The 17,967-nt window shown below is 36.8% G+C and overlaps 1 protein-coding gene across 4 annotated transcripts in view; it reads left to right on the top strand.

The window, feature by feature from the left end:
- The window catches only part of Npnt (nephronectin), a 69,646-nt gene that overhangs the window by 38,751 nt on the left and 12,928 nt on the right, over positions 1-17,967 (top strand). For all 4 annotated transcript variants that reach the window (XM_046459203.2, XM_046459204.2, XM_046459205.2 and 1 more), the window contains 4 exons: positions 994-1,113; positions 2,687-2,821; positions 3,123-3,245; positions 4,827-5,219. In XM_046459203.2, coding sequence (XP_046315159.1) covers positions 994-1,113; positions 2,687-2,821; positions 3,123-3,245; positions 4,827-5,219 — 771 coding nt within the window. The remainder of the gene's footprint in view (positions 1-993; positions 1,114-2,686; positions 2,822-3,122; positions 3,246-4,826; positions 5,220-17,967) is intronic.

Here is a 17,967-nt window from a genome sequence, read left to right as displayed (position 1 = left end):
TAGGATAACTATTCCAGGTTAAAAAAAAAACAAAACATTAGTGATTATTTGGGTACCACTCAGAGATAATCCATCAGGTCTGTTGAGAGATTATAAATCATTCATATATACCTTCTCACTTCATTTTTATATTTCTTTATAATAGTATGAGATTTTTAGACTTTTATAATAGTTTATCACTTCTAAAATAAAAATTCTTTCAAATTAAAAATAAACACAACATCAGAAAAGTAGATTTCATGAGGATCATTGTAAGAAAAGAAAATGTATGGCATTTCTTACTGTTATCAGATGTGTTTATAAAAGGGACAATACCCTAAAATTCTCTAAAAGGTGAACATCTAATTGAACTTACATTTATATGATATTCCACAATTAGTGACTTAGTTTTTATTTTGCCAAATTAACATCTAACTACATTGCATTTTATAAAGTAAAAAAATGCTAATTTTATTTTTGCATTGTATAGACATAGCAATGGAACTTTCTGGAATGAGGTGAATGAATACATGTTTAATAACATATGGCAGTGGTGCTAAAATCATCTAACTTTGTGCAACTCTGGGAAATCTGCTGTCCTCTAGAGAAATTTGCTAGGCAGCTAAGACAATTGCTTGAAAATTTTGATTAAGAACAGTGTTGCTATTTTTTTCAGTTGGCCACTGGAAAAAAATCCAGATAATCTATGTGAGATAAAGTTTTACATTTATCATGTAATTATTTAAAAACATTAAAAATCTCCAGACGATGAAAGCTGGTCTATTTCCTAATTATCCTTCAGAAGGGTTTCCCCCCCACCCCATCCCTTCCCTTTCCTCACAATGTTTTTTTAACTTTCTTTACTTTCTTTAAAGTGTTGGTTAATTGAGGCCTCTATGTCTGCATTGTTGATTGATTATTGTCAATGATGTTAGGAAAAGGGAAGAATATAGTTTTTTGAATCATAGCTTTTTCTTTCTACTTCTCTGAGTTAGCCAGTCACTCTCTTTACAGGTGCCCTAACATGCTCCATGGCAAACTGTCAGTATGGCTGCGATGTTGTTAAAGGGCAAGTCCGGTGCCAGTGCCCCTCCCCAGGTCTGCAGCTGGCTCCTGACGGGAGGACCTGTGTGGGTAAGTTGTAACATCAAGCATATTTATCAACAGCTTCTATAAGGATAGAGAAAGGAAGTGGAAGGTAATAGAATTAGGAAAGCAGGCAGTTACTTATATCAGGTAATTAGCTATAGACCAGAAGGTATCAGATGTCTCAGAAGAGGACCCCACTCTGAATGCACCTGGAAGCCTTGTTTCCCCAAAAGGGAGGGACCAAAGGAAGATTTGGGCAGTGGGATTCATGTGTACAAAAACACTGAGGTTCAAGGGAGCATAATGTTCAGGAAAACAAGTAGAACTCTGTATTTTTAGAATATGAGAGGCAAGGAGGAGCCATGAAGTGATAAAGCAGACAAGGTAGAAGGGGCTGGATTATATGTGTTGCAACATGGGGGTTAGATATTTTCCTGGAAAATTAAGATGGCGATGTATAATTGTGGATTAATCTGGGCTTTGGTTCCCAGCCTGGCTCTGCCACATACTAGGTATGTAACCTCGGTTAGGCAAGATACTTTTGTTCTTTGAGCCTAGGTCGTCTTATCTTTAAAATGAGAATAATGCTACGTAGAACCAATGTGAGGATTGAACAAGATCATGTATACAAAGAGTTTATTGAGGACCTAGCATGTGGTGAAGACACTATGCTAAGTGCTGGATATACAGTAATGGGTAGATATACAGTAATGGGTAGAGCAGACAAGATTTTGAGCCTCATGAGATGGACATTCTAGTAGGAAAGTCAGAGAAAAAAACCCATGATAAAATTATAGACCAAGCTAAGTGTTAACATGAAATACTAAGAAAGAAAAAAAAAAAACAGAAAGGGTCTGTATTAGAAATGGTAAGGAAAATTCCCACAGTAAGACATGGGCCATTAGCCATGTGAAGAATGTGCCAAGAGGTGAAAATTTTGCTGGGTACTGCAGTGAGAGGTTGGCCTGTGAGGTTTTTAAAGGAGTCTTTGTGGCTAAGTGCAGAGTGTGAGCGTGCAGGGTGTGGCTTAGGATACAGCCAGTGAGGTAGGTGAGGGCTATTGATTGCAGAGCCTTCAAGGTTGTAAGATGAAATGTGGATTTAATTCAAAAAGCAAGTAAACAATGATGTGATCTTATGTTTTACTGAAGTCATTTTTGACTGTGCAGTAGGCAATGCTTTGGAGAAGGGAAAGATAAGCAGTGAAAACACCAAATTGGAGACTTTCCTAACTGTCTAACACAGAAGATGGTAGCTTGGGATAGGGTAGTGGTGGTGGTAAACAGGTTCCAATAAAGTTTTCAGAGGTAGAATTATCTGGACATTATGATTTGGGACTTAAGGGAAAGAGGATTGTCAAGGATGATTCATGTTTCTACTTTAAGCAACTGGGTAGTCACAGTGCAGTATGTGTATAGGGTATGAGAAAAGAACAGCTTGATTTAGGAGGATGAGCTAAAATTTGGAGATGTTGAATTTATGTTGCCTGTGGTGGCAGCCAGCTGGATACCACTTATGATGAGCTGTTGTGTGCCAGGTAACAGTTTGCAGTCAGTCATTTATTTTAAAGCCCGCTCCATCTGAACATGCCTAAAATGCAATTAACTTATGTTTCTAGATGTCGATGAATGTGCTACTGGAAGAGTCTCCTGCCCTAGATTTAGACAGTGTGTCAATACTTTTGGGAGTTACATCTGCAAGTGTCATAAAGGCTTCGACCTCATGTACATTGGAGGCAAATACCAATGTCACGGTAATGAAACTCAACCATCACTTTGCGTTGTTTCTTTCTATAGTAATGTAGGGGATTTTAATTGTGGTGATGGTTAAATATCAGGGACAGGGAAAGGTATTGGCATTAAATTAAGCAAACCAACTAACATCCAGTTCAACCACTAGTAGTTCCAATATATGTACTTTATTTCTTCTGTTTATTTGCTTGTTTTACATGGTCCATATTGCAAAAAAGAAAAAAATTTGAAGTTGCATATATTTTGCATATTATCATATTTGTCTGCTAGATAAACTGCTTCTTCTCCTACCTCCTGATGCAGATATAGATGAGTGCTCCCTTGGTCAGCATCAGTGCAGTGGCTTTGCTCGATGTTACAACATACATGGGTCCTACAAGTGTAAATGTAAAGATGGATACCATGGTGATGGATTCACTTGTGTCTGTGAGTAACACTTGTCTTCCAGCTCTAAATTCCAGCAGGAAATACATGATCCTACAAAGGCCATTGCTAGGGAAGATAAGGGACATAATTAGTTACCAAAATCATATAATTTAGTAATACTGGTCTGTGCTTTCCACAAACAATAAAATCATATGCTCATGTATTTTTAAAAATTAAAAACCAGTAATATATCCTAACATTTAAAACATCAGAGTTTTTTTTTTTTTACTAAAATCTCTAAATAACTTCTATTTACCTAAGAAAAAGAACCTATAGAATTCTTGGGTTTGTTAAAATCAGAAACAAAGCAAGGCATGGTATTGTACTCCTGTGATCCCAGCTACTCACAAAGCTGAGGCAAGGAGGATCAGAAGTTCAAGATTAACCTGGGCCACTTAGCAAGACCCTGTCTCAAAGTGAAAAATAAAAAGGACTCAGCTCAATGACATAGTGCCCCTACATTCAATTCCTAGTACTTAATTAAAAATAAAAATCAGAAATAATTATTTGTCATTAGTATTAAATTGTGAATATATTCCACATTTTTGTCCCTCTGTTTTGCACCTCCAACCTCTACTATAAAAAAAGAATTTCCATATTTATTTCCTCTAAAATCAGAACTATTTTTCTTTTAAAATTTTACAAGCTGTATTTGGAGTCGTGGGTACATTGGAGATAAATATGAAAAATAAATATATAAAACTTTCTCTAAGATGAAAGTTTTACAAACCAAAGGCATAATTTAGCATACATTTCATGTAACATTAGATAATATTTAAAATTTCCTGAGTGAAATATTTACTAAAAACCATGGGGCATAAAATTAAGGGATTAGAGGATTTTTGAGGGGTCATGCAGTCATTCCTAGTCTGGACTTTATCATTCCAGGCAGATTGAATATTGATATTTTTGGTGAAGATTATCAAGGGTAAAGCTTATTCAGATGATCTTTGTAACCTCCGAAAATTTCTTTTTTAGACAGCAGTTGTATAAATTAGTAAGGGAAAGGAAAGTAAATTATAAAACCATATGTAGAACATCTAATCAATTGTTTGTTTTTACATGAATTGAATTTATATAAAGAGTAGGTGAGAAAAGTATCAGTCTTTAGACAATTCTAAACAGTTTTATGATATACATGTAGCACTGGACACCTAACATTAGACTCTCTATATTTCTCATATTGGAAAAAAACTTATGTCTCTGTATATTAAAAAAGTAACCTCTCATTGCCTCTTTATGAATATTTAAAACTTTTTGTGTTCAAATAATGCATATTCATTATAAAAATACCATTGTATTTTTTGCATACATACATACACACACACACATATCTGTACATGCATTTGTCATTTGGAAAGTAGTATAACTTACAGTAAGAAATAATCTAAACATGCAAAATGAAACTAATTTGTGTGAGAGTTCCCACTAGGAATTGAACCCAGGGCCTTACACATGTTAGGTAAGCTCTGTGCCACTGAACTGTATATCAGCCCCATGTGTATCTATTTTTTTTTTAATTTTGGTGTTTCACTTGTTAGAAATGGTTATATACTAATTTAAATATCTTGACTCTTTCAGATATCCCCAAAGTCATGATTGAGCCTTCAGGTCCAATTCATGTACCAAAGGGAAATGGTACAATTTTAAAGGGTGATGGAGGAGATAATAATTGGATTCCTGATGTCAGAAGTACTAGGTGGCCTCTGAAGACACCATATATTCCTCCTGTCATTACCAACAGGCCCACTTCTAAGCCAACAACAAGACCTACACCAAAGCCATTACCACAGCCCACTCCTCCACCACCACCCCTGCCAACAGAGTTCAGAACACCTCCACCTCCACCAACCCCAGAAAGGCCACCTACCAGACTGACAACTGCAGAACCAGCTACAAGTACATCTGCAAGAGGAGTTACAGTTGACAACAGGATACAGACAGATCCTCAGAAACCCAGAGGAGATGTATTCAGTAAGTCACATAAATGTTACCACTTTCTTAAAAGACATTCATAAACCATGTCTTAAAAATAAACTAATAAAAAGAACTAACTGTAGAAAGTCTTATATTCCTATTGATAAATATTATCAAGAGCTATGTAAAGAGTCAGTATAATCAGGCAAATAGGAAGGAATGTGTGTAAAACTGGAAAGACTGTCACTAAGTCATATGACTGATTATAGCTCGTACCTAGTATGGGGATTCCCTTATAGTCAGATTTACTTAAAAGCTTTGAGATGGGAACTTATTATATCCCATGCCATTTAACTTTTTTTTAATAATATTTTTTAGTTGTTGATGGACCTTTATTTATTTATTTAATGTGGTGCTGAGAATCAAACCCAGTGCCTCATGGATGCTAGGCAAGCATACTACCACTGAGCCACAACCCCAGCCCCCACCACCCCGCCGCATGCCATTTAAACTTTTAATCTCACTGTTTGTTCATTCATTCAGTAGACATTTTTTAATGCCCTTTAGAGTGCCAGGACGTATATTAAGCATTGAGTTTGCAAAGATAAATCAGAAAAGGTTACAGTCTGTTAGGAAAGACAGTGGCCAAGGAGGTAACTGTGGTGTTATGTTAGTGATAGAGATTTGTGTAGACATTATGAAGTAGAGAAAAGGGGTACCTAGTCAAATTTTGGATACAGAGCATTCAGGAAAGGTTTTCTGAGTAAGATGGGACCAAAAGAATGAGAAAAGAATGCATTATATTTAATGGAGACAGCACAGCAAAGGCATGAAAGGAGGAAACATCCTGACCTGTAAAACCTGCCAATAAACTGGAGTGTCACATGAGGGAGGCATGGGGAGGAGGGACAGCTACCCCTTGTATTTGCTAAAAAGTGGTGATTGGCTCTGGACTGGAGCCAGATTATACTCAAGACTCCCAGCTTTTAACAGGTGACTAGGTAAAGGGTGGTACCACCTCTGGAAATAGAGGTCACGGGAAGAGAAGTGAGTTTTGAAGAGGAAAGAAAGGTGGTTCTCTTATTGCAAGACCAAAGTCCACATGCTTTTATCTGTTTCTGTATTTATCCATCTGTCATGTTTGGCTTTGCTTGTTTTTAACTATCTTTTCATCCACTTCTCCTCCCTCCTCTTCTTTATACATTACCAGTTTCCTTTCTTTTTTTTTCCATCCCCCAGGACAGAATCAAACTTTGTGCCTTTTATCAGGTGAATAGAATACTTATTTGGTAGTGGTTTTTAAAGGACAAAATTTAAGGGTTTTTTTTTTTTTTTTGAGTTTATATGACTCAATTTTTTTTCCTTTAGGTCATTATTAGATAATTTAAAGACAGATTGAGATTTTCTGATTTTATTGTGATTGTGTGTGTGTGTGTGGGGGGGTAATCAGTATAATCTTCAGGAAAATTAGATGGTAGCGTTCAAAATGAACATTTTGTATGAGTATATCTGTTTCTGTTTGATTTACATATTTTTTAAAATTTCTTCTTCCTGTCTGTGCCTTCTCTCTTCTTTACTCTTCTGTTTTTTCTATCTCTTAGTGATTATTTACATTACTCTTCTACCTTAAGGTAAGAGTCATCAATAATTGCAGTTTACTCTAATAAATACAGTCTAACACAGATAACATTTTTCTGAACATTTCTTCTAGTATTTTCACTTATTAAAAAGTCTTTCTTTCCATTACTCCTCTTCATGACTACACACATGTGAGTTAAAAATAAATGAAAACAACATTGATGTTTGCCATTAGACTTTAGCAGGATAAAGTTGGAGAAATGCAGAGTTCCAGTGATGCCTGAAAGTACTCATTGCAAGAGAGTGCAATCGTAAAGACATGCTCTGGGACTTGGTTACCTTGATCCTGTGCCAAGGCTGTTGCATGCCACAGATAGCATTTCTGCCTGCAGATATGGCTGTCGAAAATTAGATTCTACTCACTTCATCTTCAGCAATAGCTGCTGGTTCACTTTAGCACAGAGAATATTTTGGACCCTTCTTTACTTGCTGCCTTGTGGTTGTAGCATATATTCTGAATGAGAAAATGATTCCAAGTTTTCAATTCAGAAAAAAAAAATGACTAATGTCTATTCACTATGAAAACAGAAAGGGACATAAGCACTAGTTTAGTTCAGTACTATTCATTCATTGAATATTTTCTTTACTTTTTAAATAAAACTTCTTAAAACATCCTGTTTTTTACAGGTCTCAGAAAAGAATTTGGCTGTCTTCATTTCATGAATTTTTAGAATTATGACTATAATTTAACAGTCTCCTCCAAATTTTCTCATACTTCAATTGTATATTTCTTTACATAGAAAGGCAATTTTTAATGGGAGGGGCTGTGAAATAGAGGTTTTCTTTATAGTGTGTTGGTGTGTGTGTATGTGTGCATTGCCTCCTTGAGAAAAGATTTGAAGATATTCTAAAAACCAAGGAAGAAAAACATTATAAGAGTACATCTCGGGCTGCGGATGTGGCTCAAGCGGTAATGCGCTCGCCTGGCATGTGCGGGGTGCTGGGTTCGATCCTCAGCACCACATAAAAATAAAATAAAGATGTTGTATCCACCGAAAACTGAAAAATAAATATTAAAAAAAAAAGAGTACATCTCCAGGGCTGGAGTTGTGGCTCAGTGGCAGAGCGCTTGCCTTGCCCATGTGAGGCACCAGGTTCCATCCACAGCACCACATAAAAATAAACAAACAAAATAAAGATATCGTGTCCATGTATAACTAAGAATAATTAGAAAGAAAGAGAAAACATCTCCAGTCTAGATTTCTCCTCAAACTTTTGACTTGTACATTCTAAGGAACCTTTCATATGCTTGAATTAGCTAGATTTCACTTGTGGATTCTGATAGTCTTACCCAAATGATTAGGATCAGGATCTTTCTCTTATTCTAATACAGCATAATATAGTCATTAAAAGGAAACATTCTGTAGAAAATCCCCAGTGTACTTCTAAATTGTAAATATCATGTTAACAAATGGCAAAAGGCACAGGATTGGAACTGAGGTGTTTTTAGCAACTTGAAAGGATAGACCACATTGACTCAGAAGAGACCTACTTTGGATTCAGGCTTCTTTTACTTTTGGATTATGTGACTTGGAACAGTTACTATGCTGTCCATCTCTGCTTTCTCATCTGTAAAATGGAGGCCATACCCAGGCCTGCCTTCTCTTAGAATGGTTTCAAGGATCACAGATAATACAAGTAAAAATTCTGTGAATGACAAATTACTATGAAATGAAAACAATTATTTACTTATTGTAAATAACCATGATGGGAAGAATTTAAATAATATATAACTAAAGAAATCCTCTTTCATGGGTGCTACGAAATACTAAGCACATATTTTTAAAAATAAATCTAGGGTTTTTTGGTTAATGTGATTAGAAGAAAATCAGCATATTTGCAGGGCTGATCCTTTAGGCATGATTTGAGCAGCACTGAAGTTCTCTCCAAAGCATGAAATTCTTGTATTTTCATTGGTGGAACAGACAGTGCTTCTCGAAATGTGTTAAAGTATTTTCTCTGACATATTATGCAGTTGTATGCCCCCAAAAAACTTCTGAGGTCAAATACATTTGATAAATCCTAGGTTTAGCCAAGTTAAATTAGCTTAAGACTTCTTAAAACTTTAATTGCCATTTCTTAATGCTAAGGTTATTGTTAAATCTCTAGGAGAGGGTTAATATAAGCAGTATTTCCCAAATAAATTTAACCATGTGATTATTCAACTGTTTGAATTAGAGTTCATTACACCCAACTTCAGTTCAGTCTGGGCTGAACTAATTCGTATAGAGATAATTCTTCACAAAACCCAATAGCCCTTGCTAATTAGCTCTCATTGTGTGGCTTTTGAGACTAATGGGTTGATCTGGGATTCTGGAGTAGTCAGGCAGAAATTGATGGTACCTAGGAAGGACAGAAAGATGCTAGGTAGACTAAAACCAGAAAAGCAGATTTAAGTGGTAGGACGCCTGTATAAATACCAGAAATGTGCTACAGGGGATTGCTAGAAAGTTGGAGACTAGGCACTACAGACAAAAATCTGGTGTCAGAAGTGGTAGGAAGGAGCTATCTCGGACTAAGAAAAATAAGACAGCTTTTAAGTAGAACCTGAAGTAAAGGAAGGTAGGGGGGAAATGCATACTGGCCTAGCATTACAAAAAATGAAAAATTATGTGACTTAATGATGTCTTTTGGAAAATATTTAGTAACTTGAGAAAATTCCCATGTTATAAAAATAAATGTTAAATGAAAAAAAGATTACAAAAGTGTATATACCACTTGACCCCGTTAGATATAAAATTCAAGTCTACATTTGCCTATATATATATATATATATATATATATATATATATATATTTGTCTATAAAGTCTGTTGAAAAAAAAGACCAAAATAGTAACCATGGACGTTTTGGGTGATTTTCATTGTATTCTTGTCATCATCATGCAATAATTTTTGAAGTTTTCATTCTCATCCTCATAGATAACAGTGGTTTGTTATAACAATGATTCCTTAGGCAAAGGATCAGTGGTAATATAATCTCCCTCTCCCCAGCAGAAGAGTGAGATATGTGTTTTGAAAAGGTATTCCTGGGGAATTCTTATTCTTATTCATGTTAATTTTATTTTGGACATACTGCCTTTAAAATTTTTATTAAAGTTTTCATTAACTTATAATTTTAAGCTTTCAAAAATTTTTTTTTACAATTGAGTCTGTCAGAAGTGTTCTATTTTAGCTAGGAGACTCAGATTACATGAGGAATATTGTATCAAGAAGCAAGCAGATTTTTTTTCCCCTTAAAAAAGTGTTTACAGAAGTCCATTTGAACCAGAATAAGTAGTCTCCTTACTTAAGATGTAGATTCCTAATCCCTACAGCAGATTTACTCAGGCTTTCTAGGGATAGAACTTCTCAGGCTTAAACAAATATACCAGTCTCATGGGAATCTTGTTAAAATGAAGACTGACTCAGTAAGCCTGGGGTAGGACCCATGACTGCATTTCCATCAAGCTTACAGGTAAATGCTGCTGATCTGCGGAACAAACTTTGGGTAATGGGTTCTCAAAACCATAATGGCGGCTCAAACCCACAGAACCATGTTTTAGATAGAGACAGAATTAGCCAGATGTAGGATGTTGTGCCTTTGGATATGAGGTATGCCCCTAAATCTCCTGTTGATACAGGAATATTCAGAGGTAAAATTATTTCATTATGAGAGCTGTAAACTAATCAGTCCATCCTACTTTGAATGAACTGACTGGGTGGTAGCTGTTGGCAGGTGGGCCATGGCTGGAGGAGGTGGGTCACTAGGGACGTGCCCTAGAAAAGATTATCTTCCCTGAGGCTCACATCCCACCTCCCTGCAACCATGAGAGGAACAACTTCCCTCCATTGCCATTTCCCTGTGATGTTCAGCCTCATCTTGGACCCAGAGCAATGAAGTCAGCAGTCTGTGAACTGACACCTCTGAAACCAAAATAAGCTTTTTCTCCTCTAAGTTGTTCTTGTCTAGTGTTTTGGTCAAAGCAACAAAGAAGCTAACTTAAACAGCAAGTATGTATCTGTATGGTGCACAATAAAGAGGAAAGTTAAGGAAAAATGCATTCTGATCTAGCAATATAACAAATTAAAAAATGTGACTTAAATATGTGTTTCATAAAGTGTTTTTATATGTAATATAGATGCACGATTACAGACTGCTGTGTAATTAATATGTTGTCAGGTGCTCTTGTGAGTGTCCATACCAGAGAACTAGCCTCATTGTTGCTGTGTTGTAATAAAACATGAGAATGTGTTGAAATTCCAAGTACCAAGCAGTCAGAAGAAAATTGTTTCTTGTTTTACTGATTGTTGCATGCTGTCCTGAGGGTTTTTTCCCTTGTTTCTCTTCTACAGATTTTACAGCCTGTGGCTAGTTTGATCCCATCATTCTTAGTCATGGAAATATTACGGTCTCTTTTTTCTGATTCTCTGTGGTGATGAGTAAAAAGATTGTTTCTACCGAAGGGTGAAAAGGTCTTCAAACCAGTTTGTTCTCTAGTAAACAGTAAGGCCTACTGAGACCCTGAGATGCTTGACGTCTCCTTCAAGATTAAATTTCTGCTAGTGTTTTGAAGGAGTGGGTTGTTGGTGCTTATAGGTCAGGATCTGGTGTTGTGAATTCTGAAAGTTTTCAAGATTTTTGATTTATATTTTAATTGACTCCTATGGTGGCTAGTAAAGAAAAAAAATTGTTCTCTCCAGAAAGTATAAATTGAGTTCTTGGTGAATGTGACCAGAGTCAGAAATCAGATTTTTTTTTAAAGTGGCTTGCACATTTGTCTATAGAGTTATAATTAAAAGTACCATAGCAACTCTGTGATTTGGATCATGTTACTACATTTTCCCATGCCTTTGTTTTCTCATCTGTAAGGGATAATAGCAGTATATACCTCGGTGAGTGGTTGTGTGCGTTAGATGGGAAGGTGCATGTAAAACTCTTGCAGTAGTGCCTGGCACATAAGAACTGCATACATATTAACTATTACCAGAACTATTGATATTGAATTCATTTGTATAGTAATGATAGCATTTCCTAATCAATTCACAAAAAGACAACCTTATGTTGTATTATAGTTCTGAGTTCATATTTGTTTCATACTTTTTTATTATGGTTCATTACCATTTTAATGTTATTTTTGGCTAACAGTATCATTGTGAAACAAATTTATTCACAAGTACTAGCTATTATGTGAATAGAGAAAATGAAATAGAAATTTGCTGACTTGTATTTCCCTTGCTTATTGCCAAATAATTTTAATAGTTGTTTCATTTAGGTATTTGTAGCACCAAGTTACACAGTTATTAAAAGAAAAACAGCACCTTACCTCAACTTCATTACTGTGAAAACAATGTTAGTTGCCTTTCTCAGAGATGAATCTGCACATGGGAAACTTACTTGATGGGTCTGGTGAATATCAAAAATCAAAGCTTCCTTTCTTCCCTATAATAGATTCTTTTGGCAAGCATGTCAACAACTGACCCTTAGAATAGATGGGCTTCAGCTCTCTCCACTGCCCCACTACCCCATCTCCCAAGTTTTTGTGCTGTACTCAAAGTAACCCTTAGGAGAGTTTACTTTAACACCCTTGTTGAGGTTTGTAGGACTCAGTCCTGGTGAGCCTAACCCTCATGGTTTCCTTTGGCTTAGAAGAGGGAAGGAGGACAAACCCTGTCCAATTTTCTCTCGATCTTGAAAAGTGTTACCATCCTTAGGGCATGCTTCAGAAAAGAGCCATCACTTAAGTATTTGTTCTGGGATTTCTCAGACAGTGCCTCAGAGTTGTTCTGAAACTTTATAATAAAGTCACTATAATACATAAAGGAGCAAGAGGTGTGTCACAAAGATTGGGCTCCTGACTAAGTAGCTGTGTCTGTGTTCCACCTTATACCAGAGGTTTAATTTTTTTCCAGTTCTGCTCATTACGCTCAGCCTGGGTGTCTTTTGAACTCTAGATTCTTCCTGTGAGATGAAAGTGTTGGCAAGCTAAAATCTTATTTATGTGAGGCAGCAACCTTTTTTTTATTGCTAGTAATCAATAGATAGCTAAATTTTTTTCTCTAATGTGGTTAAGGAAATTGCAGGAACTTATTTCCTACTGCATATGTTCTGCATCTGAAGTGAGAGCAGGGGAGGGAGAGAGGGAGAGAGGGAAAGGAGGGACTGCTTCATAAAATCCCTGTCATTTATCCCCCCTCCAGTCTCTAGATTTTTCCACCAGAAAGAGCCTTCAGAATATAAGGATAGTTACATAAGTACCTTTGCCTTCAATGAACTAAACCCTGAAGCATACAAAGAATTCAAGGCAGTGTTATCTTTTAATCTTTTTGTCCAACAACAAATGCCAGAACTGGCCTGGGTAATGTCCTGCAAACCACCTTAGAATAGAAACTGAATTTGCAAACTTACCTTCAATAAGTAATGCTTACAGTTTGCTATATTGACTCTTTGTAAGCAGTTTAGCAGTAAATGGTATATACGACAATATTTACATTTACTTCTGTGTACTTACTCTCAGTGTTTTCTGGGTAAAAATATACAGTTGACTATTTGAGAAACCTCATTTAGGGACATGTGTTATATATTAATATTATCACATCCCCAGAAAAAATGTAATTCATAAGAATTGCTTGTACACTGCACAATTCACAATAGCAAAACTGTGGAACCAACCTAGATGCCCTTCAGTAAATGAACGGATTAAAAAAAATGTGACATATATATACAATGGAATATTACTCAGCAATAAAAGAGAATAAAATCATGGCATTTGCAGATAAATGGATGGAGTTGGAGAAGATAATGCTAAGTGAAATTAGTCAATCCCCAAAAAAACAAATGCTGAATGTTCTCTCGGCTGTAAGGAGGCTGATTCATAGTGGGGTAGGGAGGGGGAGCATGGGAGGAATAGATGAACTCTAGATAGGGCAGAGGGGTGGGAGGGGAAGGGAGTGGGCAGGGGGTTAGCCATGATGGTGGAATGTGATGGACGTCATTATCCAAAGTACATGTATGAAGACACGAATGGATGTGAATATACTTTGTATACAACCAGAAAGGAGGGGGAAAAAAGATATTTACAGGAAAAAGAAAAAAGAAATTGCTTGTACAGAGTTTCTGACAGGAAGTAATGTTTCTTTTTGTGGCTACTTCCTTCTACTGGCCCCAGGGCTTTGCAACCATTATGAAAAAGTCCTGTGCCCCTGAGCCCAGTCCAACCAAGCCTGTGTCCTGCTGTCTGCTTGCTTCAGGACCTGTGTGTTCCCTTCCCTTTAGTTATGCAGAAGTTTGTAAGAAGCAACCTTTGAGAATATTTTTTGGTGAATAAAACATTGACCAAATGTCAGGAAAATGTTTAGGAAATTGTTAAAAGCATGTGAACATTCTTTAGCTTATGTTATTTTAGTGTTGAATGCCCTGTGACACCCATTCTCACCTTCTCCCTGTTTACTTTCCGAATGAGGATTTTAACATGCAAACCTGACCTTGCCAGTCCTCTGTTACAACTCTTCAGAGGCTTCCAGTTTCTGCCAGAATAAAGTCCAAAATATTAACAAGGCTGTAAAAGGTCCTGCAGAGTCGCCTGCCTCTCAGATTTCATGTGGTGCCCTCTTCCCATAGCCTGCTTTCCAGGCCTGTAAGCTCTGCATCTACTCTGATGCTCTGCCTTTCCATTCTCCAGGACCTACGCTCACAGTAACTCATCCTTCATGTCTTAGTGTAAACGTCACTTCTTAGAGAAGATTTTTATGAAATCTGTCCTCCCTGGACTAGCTAAGCCAGCCCTCCACTCCCCACACTTGTGAAGTGTCTTCTGCTTCTCTTTAAAGAATTACCTGGGGAAATTGTCGAAGGTCCGTCTTCACCTCTAGAACGTGGATCCCATGAAGGCAAGAGTCTGTTTGTTGCTTCACAACTAGCTTTTAGCCTGGCACCTCCTACCCAATTCATTTTCTTATCTGATTGCATAACTGAGTAGATGAGCCAAGCGCCCTGCTGCACACCTATAATCCCAGTAGCTCAGGAGGATGAGACAGGAGGATTGTGAGTTCAAAGTCAGCCTCAGCAATAGCAAGGCACTAAGCAACTCAGTGAGACCCTGTCTCTACATAAAATATAAAATAGGGCTGGGGATGTGACTCAGTGGTCGCGTACCCCTGAGTTCAATCCTGGGTACCAAAAAAAAAAAAAGAGTAGATGAAATGGAGGGAGGGAAGATGGATAGAGAACTTGTGTTGCTAGCATTTCTCTTATCCTTTTTTAAATATCTAGTCATACCATTATAAGCATTGATAGTCCAACTATAGAGAGAATATCAGATACATTTTTATCAAATATGTGTATTGTTCTTATAAATTAAATATTAGTCAAAATAAGAAGCAGGGAAGAATAAATTAGAGAAATTGTAAATCAATGTCCACCTCATTAGACTTCTGTTTTCAGGCAAGTCTACTCATTTATTTTAATTTATATTTTTTGCATTAATAAAATAGTTATTTGAATCAAAAAAAAGTGTTCGAAACTCACAGTTGTTAGCCTCACATACAACAACAGGTATCAAAACTATTCAAAGTTCTCTTTGAGCAATCAAAATATGAATAACAGTCATGTAGTTGCTGTGTAGGTACGCTCCAGCAGAACCCTCTTCTCTTTAAATCTTTTGGGAAAGTTGTTTATGTATTTTAATTTTTTTCTTTTTACAAATAATCTGAAACTATAGAATTTTATGAGACAAAATAAATCAACAAATGAACAAACATCCCTTTCATTTGCAATGCTTAGACTAGCACTGTTAGCATGTTGACACAGTGGTGTGCCTAGTATCTCTCTTTTTTCTAGTCTTTTGTGTTTCTTGTACAGTGTTAACAAGCTAATACCACCTGAATCATCTTTCCACCGCTTATTTTACTTAATAGTTTCACAAATACTCCCTATATTCCAGGGAGAGGGTAGTGAACCCTCTCTTGACTTTTCCGTGGGATGCTCATGGTAATTGATACTAGTAAGTGTGAGGAAGGAGAATTAGTTAAATGATTTGGCAGGGATACAGAGTGGAGCATACAAAATTGTAAGAACTAATAGCTGCTGAGTGTATCAGGTCTCTAAATTCCTTGGAGTGTGTCCCAATGAATAGCAGCGAACGTGTGCAGTGTATGATCGTCCGATGCTGAAGTAAGTAGCTCTTGGAACCCGAGTGCCTAAAGTGTTAAGGAACCATCTGATGCTTTGCAAGTTGTTTGATGACCAATTCCTTGGGTGGCTCTTTTCCTACTATGTGATATCATCCCTTCTTTTTTCAACCTCATTCTATGGTGCTTTCTCCATTTGTGGGCATCTTCCTACTACCCTGAACTCCTCTTTCTAAATGTTTTGAGCACTTTCTTTGTACCTACTACCTGGAACCCTCCCTCTTCCCTGACCCTAACACTGTGCTTTTTGCATGGACCACTCAAATTCTTCCTCTCTCAGATTAAATGGTGCTTCCCCAGAGAGGAACTCCTGGATCTCCCTTGATAAAACAGGCCCTCTATCAGGACATCTTTGTGTCCCTCCGCATCTATGTAGAGACTACATTGGACAGTTCTTCATGTGGGGGGAGGAATTCTCAAAAAAATCCTAAAATGAGCCCCAAATGAGGAAATAAAAGATTTAGTGGGTGTCATTGCCCTCGGTCATTTGGGGCATCAGAGAGGGAGAAATGTCCCTGGAGCTTGTCTGTCTTCTGTCCTATCCTCTCTTTTTCCATCCCTGTCCAGCTAGGTGTATGTGAGTACATGTTGTAAGAAGGGAAAGGACTTCAGAATTGTGACTTTTCAAACAAAAAGGAAAAAAATCCAGAAGTAGTAGGCTAAAAACAATTAGTGCAAACATTATAGGATTTTCCATTTAAAATTCTTGCTAAGAATAATAGGAACATCCTTGAAACAAGGATCCTTTTGACTGACATCTGTTTCATGGTGTTCTATGTCTTTTACTCCCTGCCTTATAAAAATAGAGCTAATTAATTGAAGTTCTGGCAAAGAGAAGGGAGTAATCCCTGGCCTGTGGCCAAGAATTCTCCTCCACCACCAACATTCCCACACATTCCGTGGCTCCCCGACCCAGTTATTCTCCATGACATCTTCTGGCATTTTTCCTTCCTAGCCTGTATGAAATTTAGAATTACAGTGTCCATTTATCTCCATGTTTAATGTATTTTCTTCCCATTAAAATTCAAGCTGCATGCCATCCACGTTCTTGTTGGTCTTGTTCATTCTGCTCACCCTGTCACCCTAGTGCCTACACAGTGCTTGGAATTTGGTTAGGAATCAAATACACATTGAATGAATGAATAAACAAATAATTTAAGTGAATCAATTTTTAAGTGGATTCTTAAGCTCTGTCCGGCTGTGTCATTTGAAGAAGAGTGTTGACAAAGTACATGGGTTTCTGATGGTATCTTTGCATTCACTCAGTAAACACTTATTGAGTGCCTGTCACCAGGTCAAGCCCTGGAAATGCCAAATGAATAAGATGGATTGATGCCCTCGGGGACCTCAGAGACTAGCAGAGGGAAAGGCACATATATGTGTAAATACCTGCGGTTCTTTATGAAAGTGTGAAATTGAAGTGTGTAAATATGGACTATTGGGGAACAAGGGAAAAGAATTTAATTTCCCTGGGGCATGAAAGTTTTTATAGAGGCAGTGATATTTACGCTGGGCCTTGAAGGAGGGGAAGTATGGCAGTTAATTAGCAAGAACAAAAGCGTGGGGTCAGAGACGTGAAAATGAATGGCATGTTTGGACAGTATTGTGTATTTGGGTGGGGTAGATTGTAAATGCTGCACTAGGAAGTTTGGACTGAATCTTAAAGGAGCCAGGGAACCTGCTTAAGTGAGGAAGGACACAATAATAGGTACAGGTAACAATGTTCAGATTTCACTGGAAGGGAGTAGAAGCCAATCACTGCAAATATAGGGTTCATCAGTTACAACAATGTTAATTTAAAGTTCATAATAATGTATCTTTCATAGAGATGAATTTTAGAATTTAATAGAGATTGATATTTTGCCAGAAATTCAAAGTTCTTTTAAAATGTATTTTTCTTGATGAAGTTTTAAAATTTATATTTATGTTGGATTTTTAAAATTTTGAAAATTATTTTTACATGATAAATTATTTCTACAATAGAAATCACTGCAGAATAAA

The sequence above is a fragment of the Marmota monax genome, unplaced genomic scaffold, assembly GCF_021218885.2.
Source record: "Marmota monax isolate L192 unplaced genomic scaffold, Marmota_monax_Labrador192_F-V1.1 WCK01_AAM20220418_F8-fsc00002, whole genome shotgun sequence".
Lineage (NCBI taxonomy): Eukaryota > Metazoa > Chordata > Mammalia > Rodentia > Sciuridae > Marmota > Marmota monax.
The sequence above is the reverse complement of the archived record's forward strand: the minus strand, read 5'-3'. Positions and strand labels throughout refer to the sequence as shown.